This window comes from Mercenaria mercenaria, chromosome 5, assembly GCF_021730395.1.
Source record: "Mercenaria mercenaria strain notata chromosome 5, MADL_Memer_1, whole genome shotgun sequence".
Lineage (NCBI taxonomy): Eukaryota > Metazoa > Mollusca > Bivalvia > Venerida > Veneridae > Mercenaria > Mercenaria mercenaria.
In genome coordinates, this window is record NC_069365.1 from 25,648,351 (window position 1) to 25,667,051 (window position 18,701).

An 18,701-nucleotide genomic window follows, 5' to 3' on the forward strand; every position below is an offset into this window, starting at 1 on the left:
GAATGCTAGTAATAATTAAGCTGTCTGCTGTGCACATGCTGGAATATTTAAATGTTTCTCAGATTGAATACAATAAACTGTACATGTTGCCAGTACATTCAGGAATTAACACAGTATTTATAGGAGGGGATTTGTTTGATAGTGATGCACACATGCTAAAATGATCTTTCATACATTACAGATTGCCCACAGCTCACACCTGTTTCAACGTTCTGTTGTTACCAGACTACGGAAATAAAACAAAGTTAGAGGAGCGTTTGCTGAAAGCTATAACTTACTCTAAAGGTTTTGGAATGCTTTAACCATGGTCTGTGATAGGAATTCGTCAATGTTTGTGATAAACAGTTGAATGATTTGTACAAGTTTCTTCTTATATCACCAGAACAGTTTGTAATGTAGATGTGTTGGATGAAATACACAATGTTTGCCAAATAGACAAAATTAGGCAGTGGATTTATTAAGAACTATGAACTTTTTATGCAATATTTTAATTTCTGTGGATTAGTATAAAAGTTATATGAGCCGTGCCATGAGAAAACCAACATAGTGGGTATGCGACCAGCAAGGATCCAGACCAGCCTGCGCATCCGCGCAGTCTGGTCAGGATCTATGCTGTTTGCTAACGGGTTCTCTAATTGTAATAGGCTTTGAAAGCGAACAGCATGGATCCTGACCAGACTGCGCGGATGCGCAGGCTGGTCTGGATCCTTGCTGGTCGCATACCCACTATGTTGGTTTTCTCATGGCGCGGCTCATATAAGTTAAAATTTGTGCAAGACCCACACTAGTCCTGTTATCTCCCCTAGTATCACACTAATCACTGCTGTCACAAATATCACATGACTATGAAATCAAATGTCCATTGAAAAAGAAATTCAGATATTGTTTTCTTATGTTTGCTTTTATTTTTTGTCACCTGCACTGGCATGAAATCTCTGAATTACTCGAGAAAAATTTCATTAACTTAAATCTGATCAGATGATGAAATAAACGATTTATCAAGTAAATCTTGATAAAAATGTTTGTGACAGCAGAGGTCTTTTTACTGTAAGGGGAGATCACTGCAAAGGAAATTGCCTTGTATTTTACAGTTGATTGAAAAAACTCACAGAATATATCCTAACCGAATGTTTTAATGTGCTTAATTGTGTTGTCTGGAGTAATAGATTGAAGCACCTGAAGCTTGCAGAGCAACATCTGTAGCAGCTTGATAGCAATCTTGCAGTGATCATACAAACTATTTCTCTACAATGCAGAAATACTAAAGTGTTTATACACTGTGTAAATCTCAAATGAATACCACAGATAAATATTTCTTTTGTTTTTGATTATTGTTACTTTGTTGCTTTAACTTGACACAGTCGTCTGTAGTTACAGATTTGCAGAAATGAAATTTTAGATACACAACACCAATCTATTATTGTCTTGTTTGTGTTGAAGGTTAAACAACCAAAAATGGACCACACCATGAGAAAACCAACATAGTGCATTTGCGACCATAGTGCATTTGCGACCAGCATGGATCCAGACTAGCCTGCGCATCCGTACAGTCTGGTCAAGATCCATGCTGTTCCCTTTCAATGTGTATTGCAATTAGATAAACTGTTAGCAAACAGCATGGATCCTGACTAGACTGTGCATATGTGCAGGCTGGTCTGGATCCATGCTAGTCGCAAACGCACTATGTTGGTTTTCTCATGGTGCAGCTCAAATATTACATTGAAGTTTCTTGAAATAGTCCAGTTATAATATGAACTTTGTGTTTGATTTATATCAGTATCTATTTGTAGAAAATTAACTATATCAACTGTTTGGAAAGATTTTGGTGATGTATTGAACTTGCAGACAAAAGGGAAGTTGAAATTTCAAAATATGTGTGAATGAGAAAAGTGAGATACATTGAAGTTCAGTTTTTAAACTTTGATCAAATACAGAATCCTTTCTGTTCAGTTTGACAAAAGGGAAAAATTGTCTCCTTTTTTACAAAGTTTAAAATGAAATACAGTGCAACCTCTGTAGAGCAACACGCCTTTGGGAGATACAAATATTGACTGTTGTGTACAGATTGTTGTTCCGGAGAGGTAAATTTGATAGTATTTTTCAGATTAGGGAAATTTTGAGGTTGTTATAGAGAGGTTTTTGCTTAAGAGAGGGCCACTCTGTGGAGGTTGTACTGTAGATATTGTTTATTATTTGAGTACATTGGTCAAATTCAGTAGGTTCATCCAAACTTATATTCAGTTTACCTGATCAGATTCAGTGAGAAATGTAGATTTTATATTCCTGTATGCATACTAGGGTGAAATTTCAAGTTCTCTTTGTTGGCAGCTTGTTGTCTTGTGTGAAAGGACCTTAGAAATTGACAACTAACTGTAGTTTGTCACTGGATTTTATTGTTACTGTCTGTATGACTGATCTTTTACCAGACCTGTTTACACATGAAGGCTTCTGTTTATAAAGAACTACCAGTAACCTTAATTTTTGTCTTGTTTTACTATTTTGAAAGGGTAGAAACTCTTGTTGTTATTAAAAATGAACTCTCTAGAAGCTTTTGCTACTTTCAGTTGTTGTAATTTAAAGCTGTTAGAATTCATTTTCTAGTTGCCAATAGGAATGTTGTGTTTTTACAAAGTCTGTAGTTATGTTATGATTTGCTTTCATCATTTGTTATTTAGCTTTCTAACCCTACCCAGCTACAGTTCATTAATGAACATGTACATCTTTCAATTTGGATAGTACCATTGACTGTTAAAAGGGGTGCTTACCTAAAAGATACTGACTGGATAGTGAACAGTGCAGATCATGATCAGACTGCATGGATGTGCAGGCTGATCATGATCTACATTGGTCGCAAAGTTGTAATCAGTCATGTCCAACATGATTAGGGCTAAAATTGAGTGGAGTAGATCAATGTGTTAGCTCACCTGTCACAAAGTGACAAGGTGAGCTTTTGTGATCGCGCAGTGTCCGTGCGTCCGTCCGTGCGTCCGTCCGTGCGTCCGTAAACTTTTTGCTTGTGACCACTCTAGAGGTCACATTTTTCATGGGATCTTTATGAAAATTGGTCAGAATGTTCATCTTGATGATATCTAGGTCAAGGTCGAAACTGGGTCACGTGCGGTCAAAAACTATGTCAGTAGGTCTAAAAATAGAAAAACCTTGTGACCACTCTAGAGGTCACATTTTTCATGTGATCTTCATGAAAATTGGTCAGAATGTTCATCTTGATGATATCTAGATCAAGTTCGAAACTGGGTCACGTGGAGTCAAAAACTAGGTCAGTAGGTCTAAAAATAGAAAAACCTTGTGACCACTCTAGAGGTCACATTTTTCATGGGATCTTCATGAAAGTTGGTCAGAATGTTCATCTTCATGATATCTAGGTCAAGTTCGAAACTTGGTCACGTGCGTTCAAAAACTAGGTCAGTAGGTCTAAAAATAGAAAAACCTTGTGACCACTCTAGAGGTCACATTTTTCATGGGATCTTCATGAAAATTGGTCAGATTGTTCATCTTGATGATATCTAGGTCAAGTTCGAAACTGGGTCACGTGCGGTCAAAAACTAGGTCAGTAGGTCTAAAAATAGAAAAACCTTGTGACCACTCTAGAGGTCACATTTTTCATGGGATCTTCATGAAAGTTGGTCAGAATGTTCATCTTGATGATATCTAGGTCAAGTTCGAAACTGGGTCACGTGGAGTCAAAAACTAGGTCAGTAGGTCTAAAAATAGAAAAACCTTGTGACCACTCTAGAGGTCACATTTTTCATGGGATCTTTATGAAAGTTGGTCAGAATGTTCATCTTGATGATATCTAGGTCAAATTCGAAACTGACTCACGTGCCTTCAAAAACTAGGTCAGTAGGTCTAAAAATAGAAAAACCTTGTGACCACTCTAGAGGTCACATTTTTCATGGGATCTTCATGAAAGTTGGTCAGAATGTTCATCTTGATGATATCTAGGTCAAGTTCGAAACTGGGTCATGTGCGGTCAAAAACTAGGTCAGTAGGTCTAAAAATAGAAAAACCTTGTGACCACTCTAGAGGTCACATTTTTCATGGGATCTTCATGAAAGTTGGTCAGAATGTTCATCTTGATGATATCTAGGTCAAGTTCGAAACTGGGTCACGTGCAGTCAAAAACTAGGTCAGTAGGTCTAAAAATAGAAAAACCTTGTGACCACTCTTGAGGTCACATTTTTCATGGGATCTTCATGAAAGTTAATCAGAATGTTCATCTTGATGATATCTAGGTCAAGTTCGAAACTGGGTTACGTGCGGTTTAAAACTAGGTCAGTAGGTCTAAAAATAGAAAAACCTTGTGACCACTCGAGGTCACATTTTTCATGGGATCTTTATGAAAGTTGGTCAGAATGTTCATCTTGATGATATCTAGGTCAATTTCGAAACTTGGTCACGTGCCTTCAGAAACTAGGTCAGTAGGTCTAAAAATAGAAAAACCTTGTGACCACTCTAGAGGTCACATTTTTCATGGGATCTTCATGAAAGTTGGTCAGAATGTTCATCTTGATGATATCTAGGTCAAGTTCGAAACTGGATCACGTGCGGTCATAAACTAGGTCAGTAGGTCTAAAAATAGAAAAACCTTGTGACCACTCTAGAGGTCACATTTTTCATGGGATCTTTATGAAAGTTGGTCAGAATGTTCATCTTGATGATATGTAGGTCAAGTTCGAAACTGGGTCACGTGCCTTCAAAAACTAGGTCAGTAGGTCTAAAAATAGAAAAACCTTGTGACCACTCTAGAGGTCACATTTTTCATGGGATCTTCATGAAAGTTGGTCAAAAACGATGTCATACTCAAAACTGGGTCATGTGGGAAGAGGTGAGCGATTCAGGACCATCATGGTCCTCTTGTTTTTGATTATCTGTATTTGAAAATTTCATGGTTTGGACTTTTTCAGCATAAAGTAAAATTGGTTGAAAGTTTTGAAGTTATTATTCACTGCCTGCAGAACCATGGTTACTTTACAGTATGTATTGGATCTTTTCTTTTGATAAGCACTGATGCTTAGTGAACACTAGTGATTTCTACCTACGATTTGATAATTATGATTGTGTGTCTGAAATCATTCGTCCTCCACCTGATTCATGTGGGAAAGTTGGCAGTTACTTGTGTGGAGAACAGGTTTGTACTGGTACAGAATCAAACAACATTGCTTAGGTGCCCGCCATTACATTAACTGAAATACTGTTGAAAAACGACGTTAAAACCCTTAACATACAAACACTTTGGCTGTAGTATAGCATGAGAAACTCAAGTGGTTTGCTTTCATATAGGAAGACTATATTTTGTGCTGATTGGTTATATCATTTGACAGCTTAATAATCCTATAGGATTTTTGCATGCACCTTTTCAGTTTGAATGTATGTCTTCAGTCTTCTCGAAAGGTGGAGTCATTGAAATATGTTTTGTATACATGATATCAAAGCCTTACACAGGATTGCAGAATCCTTTAAGATTTAAGTTAAAAAACTTAACTGGAGTAAGTAATCATTTTATGTATTTATTGATGTTTGCATGCAAGAAATTTTTACTTCGGATATATAAAAATTTCTGAAAGTTTATTATGTTTTTTGAAAGGGTAAAATTCTTGCACAAAATGTTTATTATGGACTTGAAAATGTCAGCTGCAGGATTTTTATATAGAAGTATACCTAGGTCACATAGTGAGATCAGAAAAAAATCAACACCTGGTGTCATTTCAGAACAACTATTGTAGTTTGTTATGGAATGAAACAGGATGTTTAATTTTATATTTCTTTCGTTTTGTTGGACTAATACTTCTATCTGTTGCTTTGATGGCTTTTCTTTGAACATTCGTACTGGTACAATATGCAAGATTCCATTATGCTGATGTAAGATTTTAGTTGCATGTATATTTTCTGCTTATGTTTTACATTTAAGCCGTGCCATGAGAAAACCAACATAGTGGGTTTGCGACCAGCATGGATCCAGACCAGCCTGCGCATCCGCGCAGTCTGGTCAGGATCCATGCTGTTCGCTAACGGTTTCTCTAATTCCAATAGGCTTTGAAAGCGAACAGCATGGATCCTGACCAGACTGCGCGGATGCGCAGGCTGGTCTGGATCCATGCTGGTCGCAAACCCACTATGTTGGTTTTCTCATGGCGCGGCTCATTTGATATTTTGTGAATGCATTAAGTGCTGATCATGTTAGGCAGAACTGAACAATCTTAGGGCGTGGCCCTTTGTGATTTTTGATAAATTTCATGTATATACTTGTGATACAATTAACACCTTCATTACATATATTGGCATCAGTTGCTAAAAAATTGTGACTGTCAGTTACTTCTGTTTTTTCATTTACAGCAAGCAAAAAATCAATTTATGCATCAATCATTCACTTTATAAAACTCATTAATGTTATATGCCTGAAGTAAATTAGGAGTCATTTGTGGAAATTTTCTGTTATGGCAATTATTGATTAAAACTACGGAAGAATTTATTACACATTACTGATTGATTTTACAATATGAAGAATAATTTAGCAGCTTCTGAGTGTATATTCAATTCAGAGTTATTAAGAATAGAAGACTGTTTCCTGTTAAGGACTAATTTTCAGATTTCCGCTTGAATTTCCAAGAGGAATGTGAAATTGTTACGTAACAGATTTATTAATTGATACATTGATTGATTAAACAACCAAAAGTTGTATTAATTTTTCCATTATAAGCATCTCATTTACATGGTTAAGCAAAGAATAGATTGAGGTAAGATAGAGATATTTGATAGTTCCCATATATTTCTGTCATGAGAGAAAGTCATTCAGCACCAGAAATTCTAAGTAAAGATACAGTGTTTTATATTGACTGAACTGAGCACATAGTATTGTAAAACCATTATTTATGACTTTGAATATTTGACATTTCTTTAGTTTGACATTTTGAACTTCTATTTTGTGTTTTTACAGTATTATCACAAATAAGTTACAGGACTTCTTTGTAATAAGTTTTCTTAATTATTCCGCATAATTTAAATAAAAAAAAAATTCAAAGTTGATTGCAGGAATTCATAAATACATTTCAAAGCAGTTTCATAGGAATGCTTTTAAAGTGAAATTATTACTAACATGACTTCTGGTGTAAATCACCAGATCTTAGTTTGTGCTATTGACTGATCCTTGATTCAATACTAAACTTTGCTGGGCTAATCAAAACAGAAGGAAAAAAATATGAACATTTTCTTTTGATGTCATCTAATCAAATACTTGACTTGATTGACTTACTGTGAATGACAGTGGGCAGATAATTTGACCATTGAACATCAATTCATTCAGTAAGTGTATAGTATTGCCCCCATCAGTATTAAGGACATTTAGAACAGTTTGGCCACTGGTAACTGTTCTACTTAAAGTTGTTCGGTTACCGGGGGCAAGACCATTTATGACTGGCCATTATACTAATGAAGTAACTACATACTGTAAATGACAGAGACTGTGAAAGTATTTTGTAACGATGTTAACATGATTTATAGAGGACACAATATGAAATACACTCTAGTTCTACTGCTCAGAAACCTGTCTGTAATCATAAAGCAAATACAAAACACTAACCAATTAAAAGAGAATGATTTTCATGTTTCATTGAAGCCATTTCCAAAAGCTTTTGAATAACACTTGTGCTTAACCAGTTAGTGCTGTCAGTGTTTGTTATACATGAGTGAGAGTTGATTTTTTTCTACATTTATGAATCTTGTCTAAGATTGATGAATGTTTGATAATAAAAGATAAATTGTTTTAAAATATAGTTGCTTTCATTTATCAAGTTTGCTTGACTCTGCTCTTGAACACCTTTAGCACTTTGTGTTTACGCTGTGTCCATCGTCGTCCGTTATCAAGAGTTTGATAGTTAAAACGCTAGAGGTCAAAGTTTTGGCCCAACCTTAATGAAACTTGGTCAGAATGTTACCCTCAATAAAGTCTCAGACAAGTTCATTACTGGATCATCAGGGATCCAAAATTAGGTCACTAGGTTATTAGGAAAACCTTGTTAATCCCCCGCCATGGCGGAGGGATTATAGGAATGGTCTGCGTCCGTCCGTCCGTCCGTCCTTCCGTCTTTCCGTCCTTCCGTCCGTAACAAAATCGTGTCCGGTCCATATCTCCTAAACCCCTTCAAGGATTTTCATGAAACTTGGGTCAAATGATCACCTCATCAAGACGACGTGCAGAACCCATGAGTCAGCCTTGTCGGTTCAAGGTCAGGGTCACAACTCAAGGTCAAAGGTTTGAGCCTTCCATTTTGTGTCCGCTCTATATCTCCTAAACCTCTTGAAGGAATTTTATAAAACTTTGGTCAAATGATCACCTCATCAAGACGATGTGCAGAACCCATGAGTCAGCCATGCCGGCTCAAGGTCAAGGTCACAACTCAAGGTCAAAGGTTTGAGCCTTCCATTTTGTGTCCGCTCTATATCTCTTAAACCCCTTGAAGGAATTTTATAAAACTTGGGTCAAATGATCACCTCATCAAGACGATGTGCAGAACCCATGAGTCAGTCATGCCGGCTCAAGGTCAAGGTCACAACTTAGGGTCAAAGGTTTGAGCCTTCCATTTTGTGTCCGCTCTATATCTCCTAAACCCCTTGAAGGATTTTCATCAAATTTGGGTCAAATGATCACCTCATCAAGGCGATGTGCAGAACTTATGAGTCAGCCATGTCGGCTCAAGGTCAAGGTCACAACTGAAGGTCAAAGGTTTGAGCCTTCCATTTCGTGTCCGCTTTATATCTCCTAAACCCCTTGAAGGAATTTTATAAAACTTGGGTCAAATGATAACCTCATCCGAACGATGTGCAGAAATTATGAGTCAACCATGCCAGCTCAAGGTCAAGGTCACAACTAAGGGTCGAAGGTTTGAGCCTTCCATTTGGTGTCCACTCTGTATCTCCTTAACCCCTTGAAGGATTTTCATCAAACTTGGGTCAAATGATCACCTCATCAAGAACTCATGAGTCAGCCATGTCAACTCAAGGTCAAGGTCACAACTGAAGGTCAAAGGTTTCAGCTCTGTATCTCCTAAACCCCTTGAAGGATTTTCATGAAACTTTGGTCAAATGATCACCTCATCAAGACGTTGTGCAGAATTCATGAGTCAGCCATGTCAGTTCAAGGTCAAGGTCACAGCTAAAATCAAAAGTTTTACCCTTTCACTATCCATAGCAGTGGCGGGGGATTTAGCTGTCATTCAGACTGCCTTGTTTTATTATGCTTCCACACATTTATGTGCTGGGCATATAGCGTTGCTGCTGTCCAACTCCTCCCACACTGTTTGTTTCCTTGATTTGCTTTCAAATTTCACAGATGAACAAGCTTGATATGTAGATGACCTTAAAGGAGTGATTTTTTTCTCTGACTATTTTTACTGCAGTTATGGCCCTTTGATAGTTTTTTCTATATGGAACATACAGAAAATCTCGTGTGTCCAACTTTTCCCACTCTATTGTCCTGATTTACCTCAAACTTTCACAGAAGGAAGGAATTTTTTGTGTGTGAATATTTTGACTGCATGTGGGGGGTGGAGCGGCATCCGTGTCCTATGGACGCAATTCTAATCTTCATAAAACTTAGTAGAAATGTTTGTCTCTTTTAAGTCTAGCTCTGGATTGAATATTGGCTACCCAAAGCCAGAAACTAGGTCTATAGGTCAAAGCATAGAAACGCCTTGAAGCCACATTTTCCATTTAATCTTTATAAAAAAATGTCAGAATGTTTGAAACCTAGGTTAAGTTTAAAATTTGGTAACCATGAGCCTTTAACTAGATGACTTGGTGAAATCATAGGAAAGCCTTAATAGCTCTTGAGAGACCACATTTTCTACTTGATCATAATAAGCTTTTGTCAGAATGTTTATTTCTGTAACATATAGGTAAAGTTTAAAAAATGGGTTACCTAATGTTTAAAACTAGGTCATTAGGTCAATTCATAGGAAACCTTGTTTACACTTTAGAGGCCACATTTCATACATGATCATTATAAATCTCTTGTCAGAATGTTGATCTCTATGAATCTATTTTCAGTTGAAAAGTGAGGTGCGTGAGATAAAAAAAATATGTCACTGGATTAAATCTTAGAAAAACTTTGTCAACACTCAAGGGGCCACATTTTCTACTAGGTGTTTGTGATACTTAGATAGAACTAGAAGATGTTTTTGTAGAAAAGGGCATGTCTCCCTCAAAGAGTAGACGTAATAGGCAAGAAGTCGGTAGGGGACAGGAGTGAAAATCAAAGAGACACTGGTGGCTGGCTGAGTGACTGAAATGCAATAGGGATCGTCTACTCAGTATGTCCAGTCATACTATGAAGTTTCAATGTTCTGAGCCAGGTGGTTCTCGAGTCATATATTGAAAACAGTTTTCAATGTTCTGGCCCCTGACTTTTACCTTTGATCGAGTGACCCCAAAATCAATAGCCCTGGTTCATCTACTCCGCATGTGAAATCATCCTATGAAAATTCAGCATTCTGGGTCAAGTAGTTCTCAAGTTTTTGATCAGAAAAGGTTTTCCATGTCCAGGCAGTTGTGACCTTGACCTTAGAGGTCATCTACTCCGTAAGTCCTATTACCCTGTGAAGTTTTAAGGTTCTGGGTCAAATGGTCAAGTTATTGTTTGGAAACGATTTGCCATGTTGTGGCTCCTGTGACCTTTTATGGAGTGACCCTAAAATCTATAGTGTTCATCCGCTCTTCATGTCCAGTTATCCCATGAAGTTTCAACAGTCTGGGCCGACTGGTTCTCAAGTTACTGATCGGAAACGGTTTTCTATGTTCAGGTACCTGAGACCTTGACCTTTGATAAAGTGACACAAAAATCTATAGTCATCTACTCTATATGTCCAATCATCCTATGAAGTTTTAACAATCTGGGTTGGTAAAGTGGTTTGCAAGTTATTTATCGAAACTGTTTTCAGTGTTCAGGGCATTGTGACCTTTGATGGAATGACTCCAAAACAATAGGGGTCATCTACTCTACATGTCCAATCATCCTATGAAGTTTCAACATTCAGGGTTAAGTGGTTCTCAAGATACTGACTGGAATCGGTTTTCCATGTTCAGGCCCCTGTGACCTTGACCTTCGATGGCGTGAACCCAAAATCAATAGGGATCATCTGCTCTGCATGTCCAGTTATCCCATGAAGTTTCAACAGTCTGGGCCAACTGGTTCTCAAGTTATTGATCGGAAACAGTTTTCTATGTTCAGGCCCCTGTGACCTTGACCTTTGATAAAGTGACACCAAAATCTGTAGGGATCCTCTACTACTCTATATGTCCAATAATACTATGAAGTTCCAACAATCTGGGTTGGTAAAGTGGTTTGCAAGTTATTTATCGAAACTGTTTTCAGTGTTCAGGGCATTGTAACCTTTGATGGAATGACCCTATAACAATAGGGGTCATCTACTCTACATGTCCAATCATCCTATGAAGTTTCAACATTCAGGGTCAAGTGGTTCTCAAGTTACTGACTGGAAACTGTTTTCCATGTTCAGGCCTCTGTGACCTTGACATTCGATGGAGTGAACCCAAAATCAATAGGGATCATCTGCTCTGCATGTCCAGCCATCAAGAATCTGGGTCTAGTGGTTCTCAAATGTCCGCCAACAGCTTGCATACTGTTCTTTTATAAGGCACCCTTGGCAAAAAGCCCTCTCGTACAAAATTGAACGAGTACAACGATCTGCAGCTCGGTACGTATGTAACAACTATGGTCCAGCAAGCAGTGTCACCCAAATGCTTTAAAAAAAATCTCAACTGGCAATCCCGTGAACAACGCCGCATCAAAAATTCTCTTATTATATCTTTTAAGATAAAGTACAGTCTTATTGCAGATGACCATCTCACACCTACAAGGAACATGAATTACTTGATCCCACAATCTCATACGCATCGATTTACCATTCTAATGATCGGGACTATCTCTTGGTGAAACTCTTTTAGTAATCTTGGTAAAATTTCACCAGAACCAGATGCTTTATTTGGATTAAACCCCATTAGTAACTTTCCCGCGTCCTCAACAGTTTTAAGGATAGTTGTCATGGCATTTCTGATGCTGACTTGGGATTTGTTGCTTTTTTGCTGAGTTGTTTCAGTCTTAGGGGTTGGAGTTTTGAAAAAAGACAGATTCAAACAGTTTATTGAGGACGTTTGCCTTTGTGACCGGGTCGGTATGTGTAGACCCTCATACTTCAAAGGGGCTACTCCACCAATCTCTGTTTTGTTATGTTTAACAAACGAGTAGTACTTTTTGTTCCTACCTGGTTGTGAGTCGCCGGTAAAGATGACCGATTCCAAATAAGACCAATAGGAGGATCTTGTTTCCTTCTGAATCCTACATTTCAGGGCCTTAAATGCTTGGGCAATGGTTGATTGTTTACCTTTCTTTTTCATGTTCGAATACAATTTGCGCTGTTTGCGTATGTCTGAGGATTTTTGGGATAATCAGTGGAGGTCCGCACGTGGCTTACTAATTTCTGTTGGGATATGCTTATCACTCAGCTAATGTATTTCTTTAAATACATTCCATGCAGAGTTAGGATCTGCATTATTTGGGTTGGAAAATTGAACTGCAAACTCAAGTAGGTCTGATTTGAATTTTGAACAATCAGTTCTCTTATAACATTTAATTGATCTTTTAGGTTAAACTGGTCTTCCTATGTTAATATTTAGTTCATGGAAAACTATGTCATGCTCTGAGGTACCAAGGCTTGGTCCCGAGGGTTTTAACGGCGTTGTCTTAGGTAGGATAATTAGTAAGAAAAAATCTAGGATATTTTCTTTCCTAGTGGTGTGACAATTTGTTGAAGGTGAAACAATATCTATCAGCGCTCTAATATACAGTGGTCAAATACAGGTAAAGAGATTCCCAAAGAGACGTTTAGCCCTCATGATCCCATGCCAGACATTGTCATCTCTGCAAATGGTATGGTAAAGCTCCTAAACAACTTAGACCCCCGTAAGGATGCAAGGCCTGACCAAATGAAACCAATAGTTCTTAAAAGCATCAGCAAAGACTATCCCCATCCTTGCAAAATTATTTAAGAAATCACTGCAAACCAGTACCCTCCCTGAAATATAGAAAATGGCAAATGTAGCGCCAGTCTACAAAAAAGGCTCAAGGTCAGATCCAGCCAATTATCGCCCAGTCACTCTTACCTGTATCCTGTGTAAAACCCTGGAACACATAGTTGCCTCTAGTATCACAAAACACTTCACAAAGTCTGATATGTTCTATGAACTTCCGCATGGTTTCCGAGAAAAGAGGTCGTGTCAAACCCAACTCCTTATGCTCGTTGATGACATTCTTCGGTCCCTGAACCTGACAAGCCAAGTTGACCTCATTCTTCTTGACTTTTCAAAAGCATTCGACATGGTCAATCACGAAACACTATTGTACAAACTCCATTATTATGGTATAAGGTGTCATAACTTAAAATGGATCAAAGGCTTTCTAGACAATAGGTCACAATCCTTAGTTGTCAGTGGCTACAACTCCAGCTCCATACCAGTCTCATCCGGCGTGCCCCAGGGTTCGGTTCTAGTACCTCTCTTCATTTCTAATCTATATCAATGATCTTTCTGAGTTTGTTAAATTTTCCAAAGTACGCCTCTTCGCTGTTGACACTGCCATATATCTCCTTCTAACTGTTGCCTCACATTCTAGCCTACTACAACAAGATCTACACCAGCTAGAAATATGGGAACAGAAATGGGCCATGCAATTTAATCCATCCAAGTGCCGGGTCATCCAAATCACAAAACGTAATACAGTCATTCCAACTCAATACATACTTCACAACACCATCCTCGAATCAGTTCCATCTGCCAAATACCTTGGCGTTACAATATTGTAATATATATCGTCATTGTAATATATATGTATTAATTTATAGAGATGGCTTATTGACACACAAACAGAACAAGACCCGAAGGATGGTTTATATATTTAATATGTGTGTTGCATCCAAAGTATAAACTCACACTCTCTCTATAGAAATATGTATATATCTTACATACAGAAACAATAAAGAAATATGATATCATAGGCGGGGCTTAATCTATCTTGTAGACTTGCTTACTACATCCTCCTTTACCTTTAGATTAGAACTCATCAATAATCAGAATACATAAATTGTTTAAAATAATCAAAGTTCAAATATATACTCAAAACATGAAAATTCTGTTCTAATGATATAAGCTAGTTAGCAAGTCTATTATCATAATATCTCCTCTTTTTTTCAGCAAAGTTCATTAACCCTTGTTATCAACATAATCAGTTTATAGAGCATCTGCTTTAGCTAAGTACTTTTACAATGTCACTGTAAATTGAAATATCCTGGGAAAGTCCTCGGAATGTTCCGTCGTTATCTAACAGTTTCGTGTTTTATCTCAAAACCCTAAAATGTGTACAATCAACTGTTATTTTTATCAAAATTATAAATTAAGTTTTGAGTTCTACCGCCCAAGAACTAATTATAATGTAATTGTGAAACAGACAAGTAATAATTCCCAAGAGTAACATAGTATTTTTACACACTGATCATTTGTCCAAAGAATAATAAATCCAGCAAGCAAATATAAAATGACTACACTGCTATGGTAGCAAATAGGGCATTATTATGGCCCACACAACACTTAGGTGACTAATCCTGTGCACTGAAACCTGTGAAATTATGTCACTGATTAATCCAATCATTCATTGACAAAACGTCTAGGCGGTCGTAGTTTCCTTTGCGACCTTTGACGTGGTGCAAATACAGTATCTGCAGGTTTCGTCTGCGCCGGCTCATGACCACCTTGAACTACCCTGAACTTTGACACGTCTCGTGTAATTTCCTTTCCTCTGTGCTTGATTGTTAGCATTGAACCTTTCCTAGCAATGACAATGCCAGGTGTAGGGTCAAACACTGTCTCAAATTTGTTACGTTGTTGTCGTTTTAGTAACACACGGTCTCCAATTTTCAATGCACTTGGCTGTGCTCTTCTGTTTTTGTCCGCATAAAGTTTGTTTTCCGATTTTGACAGACTGTCCCTGTCGCGAACATCTGTGTCTTGCTTTTCAAATGTCATTGATGGTAATTTCGTTTTTTACTTTCCGATTGTACATTAATTCACTTGGAGCTTTTTGTGTTGAAGATTGTGGCGAACTGCGAAAATTCATTAGATATCTGTGCAACGCTGTCTTATAATCTTGACCTGATGCTATTGCGGTTTTGACTGATTTTTGCAATGGTGCCATGAATCGCTCGACTATTGCATTTCCTTGTGGGTGCAATGGAGTGATTCGCTTATGTTTAAATCCCGACTTATCAGCATATTCTCTGAAAGTACGACTCTGAAATGGAGGTCCATTGTCCGTTCTCAATACGTCTGGATATCCAAATATCGAAAATATTGATTCCAAACGCGGTATGACAGTTTCTGCGGATGTTGACCTGACTCTCTCAACTATTGGAAAACGACTATAATCGCATATTACCACTAATAACAGGTACCCGTCCGGGAATGGTCCACAAAAGTCACAACTGACTTCAGAAAACACATCTCGTGGCAGAGGTGTTGGTTTTATCGGATCTGGAGTACATCCTGGTGATGCAGCTTGGCACACAATGCATGATTTGCATGCTTCTTCAACCATTTTATCCATATGCGGGAACCAACAATATTCCCGAAGTAATCCTTTGCACTTTGATTGGCCTTGGTGACCCTCGTACGAAAGTAACACTGTTTGTTTTTGCAAAGTTTCTGGTATACAAAGCTGTGTACCCCGTAACAACACATATCCTTCATCGGTATATGCAACTGCAAGTTCTTGATTCTTGTTTAAATTTTCATATAAACGAAAACTTTCATCGGATTGGCATTTCTGATTTTTCCAGTCATTTGTTTCTATTGCATTCTTGACACAACTTAATACACAGTCTGATTTAGTAGCTTTTGCTACGTCTGATAGCTTCAATGCATCTGGCAAAGTGTTATCAGTGATAAAACTGACATATTGTTCGGCTACTGTGTTGGTCGCGTGTCTCGCGTGCGGATGTCTACCTGGTCTATAAATCGTCTGGAAATCATACGTTAACAACTTCAAACGCCAACGTTCTAATCTTGGTGACTGTATATTCTTTACGTTGTTGAAAATTGATTGAAGTGCAGCGTGATCCGTTATCAATTTGAATTGCTTGCCGAATAAGTACAAATGAAAATGTTGAATCATGATAACAGCACTTAAAGCTTCTCTCTCTGTTTACGAATAGCGCGCTTGTACTGAATTGTAAGCTTTGCTTCCATACAACACTATTTTTCCTTTCTGAATAAGTATTCCTGAACAGCCTACTGGGCTGCCGTCTACCCAGAGTTCAGTTTCTTTCCTCGGGTCAAAATACGTCATGACTTTGTCACTAGTCAATGCCTCTTTTAGTGAAGTGAACGACTTTTCCTGATCGTCATTCCATTCGAATTTTACATCCTGATGAGTAAGTCGTCGTAATGGTTCCGTTAGAACTGAATAGCCATCTATGAACTTAGACAAATAGTTTGTGAGACCAAGAAATGAACGGATTTCGGATACAGATTTTGGTCTGTCCATGTTTTTTACTGCATCTACCTTGTCAGGATCAGGTGAAATTCCCGATTCCGAAAACACGTATCCGTAGAATTTGATTTTTGATTGTCCGAACGAACATTTTTTCTTGTTCAATGTCAGGTTCCGTTCTTGAAGACGCTGAAGTAATGCTCGCAAATTGATATCATGTTCTTCACGCGTTTTGCCGTAGCAAACGATATCGTCAGCAATGTTTAACACGCCTGTTAGACCCTGAAGTGCTTGACGAAGCTCATTTTGGAACAGAATCGGTGCTGCTGACACTCCAAAATTTAAACGTTTATATCGAAAAAGTCCAACATGTGTCTGAAACGTTGTCATTGCACGTGATGACTCATCCAGTTCAATTTGATGGAAAGCTTTGTACAGATCGAGACGCGAAAACACTTTTGCGCCGTTCAACGTTAAGATTATATCATCCACCGTCGGACTAACATTTTTCTCAGTTTTAATTGCGGTGTTGGCTTTCCTCATATCTATGCACACTCTTACTTCTCTCGGTGAATTTGGTTTTGGAGCAGCTACCAGGTTCGATACCCATGGTGTTGGTACACCTTCCACTTTTTCAATAACATCCATATCCTCCAAACTTTTAAGTTCCTGCTCAACTTGCTCACGCACATGAAATGGCACTCTCCTAGGAGGCTGAGCTACTGGCACAACACTTTCATCAATGTGAAACTTAACTTTTCTGTTTTTCAGACATCCTAACCCAGTGAAAACTTGCGAGTATTCCTCAATAAGTCCTTCATACTCGTCTTTGGGTTGAACAGATTGTATCTGCGGTAAAATTCCAAGCTCTACTGACAGCTCATAACTAATCAATGAATCTTTATTACCCGTAACGATATGGAAATCTCTGGTCACGAATTTTGAGTCCGACTCAACAAGCAAAGAACATTTACCTTGGAATGGCAGTGGAGACTTCTGTCCAAATGCGGACGCTTTCGTGGTCGCTTTCTTGATTTCCGGTGATTTTTTCATTTTCTTAAGGACAATTTCACTGACAATATTGATCGATGACCCGCTATCAACCAAAACATTCACATCTACAACATTTAATTTTATTCTTTTCTTTGGCACTTTCTTTCTATCTAACATGAATCCAAATAGCACATCACATTCATCCGAATTGCAATCCGTCGCGTATTCATCTGTTAAAATTTCTAAATCCGGTTGTTCATCCTCGATCAATGTCACCTGCTTTATACGTTTTCTACAAACCGATATATAATGGTTCTTCTTATGGCAATAATTACATTCTACTCCAAGCGCGGGGCAACGTGATATATGTGGATATTTTCCTCCACAGTTGCGACATTTCTTGCTGGTTTGGTGAGGACTGATCCGCCCTTCCGACGACGAGCCTGCTTGCGGTAAACCTTGATATGAACTAGAACGTTGTTGTGAACGTTGTGGTACGAATCTCTTTGATTTCCGCCTAAAATGTGGATTGCTTTTTACACGCACTACCTGCTGACTACTAGTGTCCTTTGACATACTTGTTGCTTGAGTCTTCGAAATTTCCATTGTTCTCATCATTGTAAGTAAGTCATTAAGTGATTTTTCTGAATCTTGCAAACATCGCATTCTCATTTTTTGCGAAATAACACCCTGTATGATTTGGCTTTTAATTTCTGACTCAGTGTCCGAAAATTCACAGTTTTTAGCTTTTTGTCGTAATTTAGTCACATATTGGTCAATCGTTTCACCGTGCAACTGTTTAATATTCCTGAATTCGAAAATTTCAAACTGAGTGTTTTTTCTAGGTTTGAAGTAGTTTGTAAGTCCAGCTTTTGTTTCATCGTAATTTTCACTCTCTCCATGTAGATTTAACGTATCATAAATGTCATATACATCATCTCCAGCATAGTGCAGTAACAGTGCCTTTTTCCTTTTCCTTGTATTTATACCTAGCCCAACAAATAAATTCTCCAGTTTATCTACATATTTGTCCCACCGAACACCTAGGGAATTTTCGTCAGCGTAAACATCAAATTTGGGAAACGCAGGTAAATTTTCCATTGTCACAAAATCACTTAATCCTCAGTTTTAAAATAAT

General features: G+C 37.9%; 2 protein-coding genes across 2 annotated transcripts in view; one reads left to right on the forward strand and one right to left on the reverse strand.

Annotated features, from left to right (window-relative positions):
- LOC123556774 (ubiquitin-protein ligase E3A-like) overlaps positions 1-7,786 on the forward strand; it is a 60,724-nt gene extending 52,938 nt beyond the window's left edge. Inside the window, exon 11 of the mRNA XM_045347745.2 lies at positions 182-7,786. Coding sequence (XP_045203680.2) covers positions 182-302 — 121 coding nt within the window. The 3' untranslated portion in view covers positions 303-7,786. The remainder of the gene's footprint in view (positions 1-181) is intronic.
- An 8,496-nt stretch (positions 7,787-16,282) lies between these two features.
- Positions 16,283-18,664, reverse strand: LOC123558258 (uncharacterized protein K02A2.6-like). The gene has a single exon (XM_045350137.2). The coding sequence runs from the start codon at positions 18,662-18,664 to the stop codon at positions 16,283-16,285; it is 2,382 nt and encodes a 793-aa protein (XP_045206072.2).
- Positions 18,665-18,701: the final 37 nt, after the last annotated feature.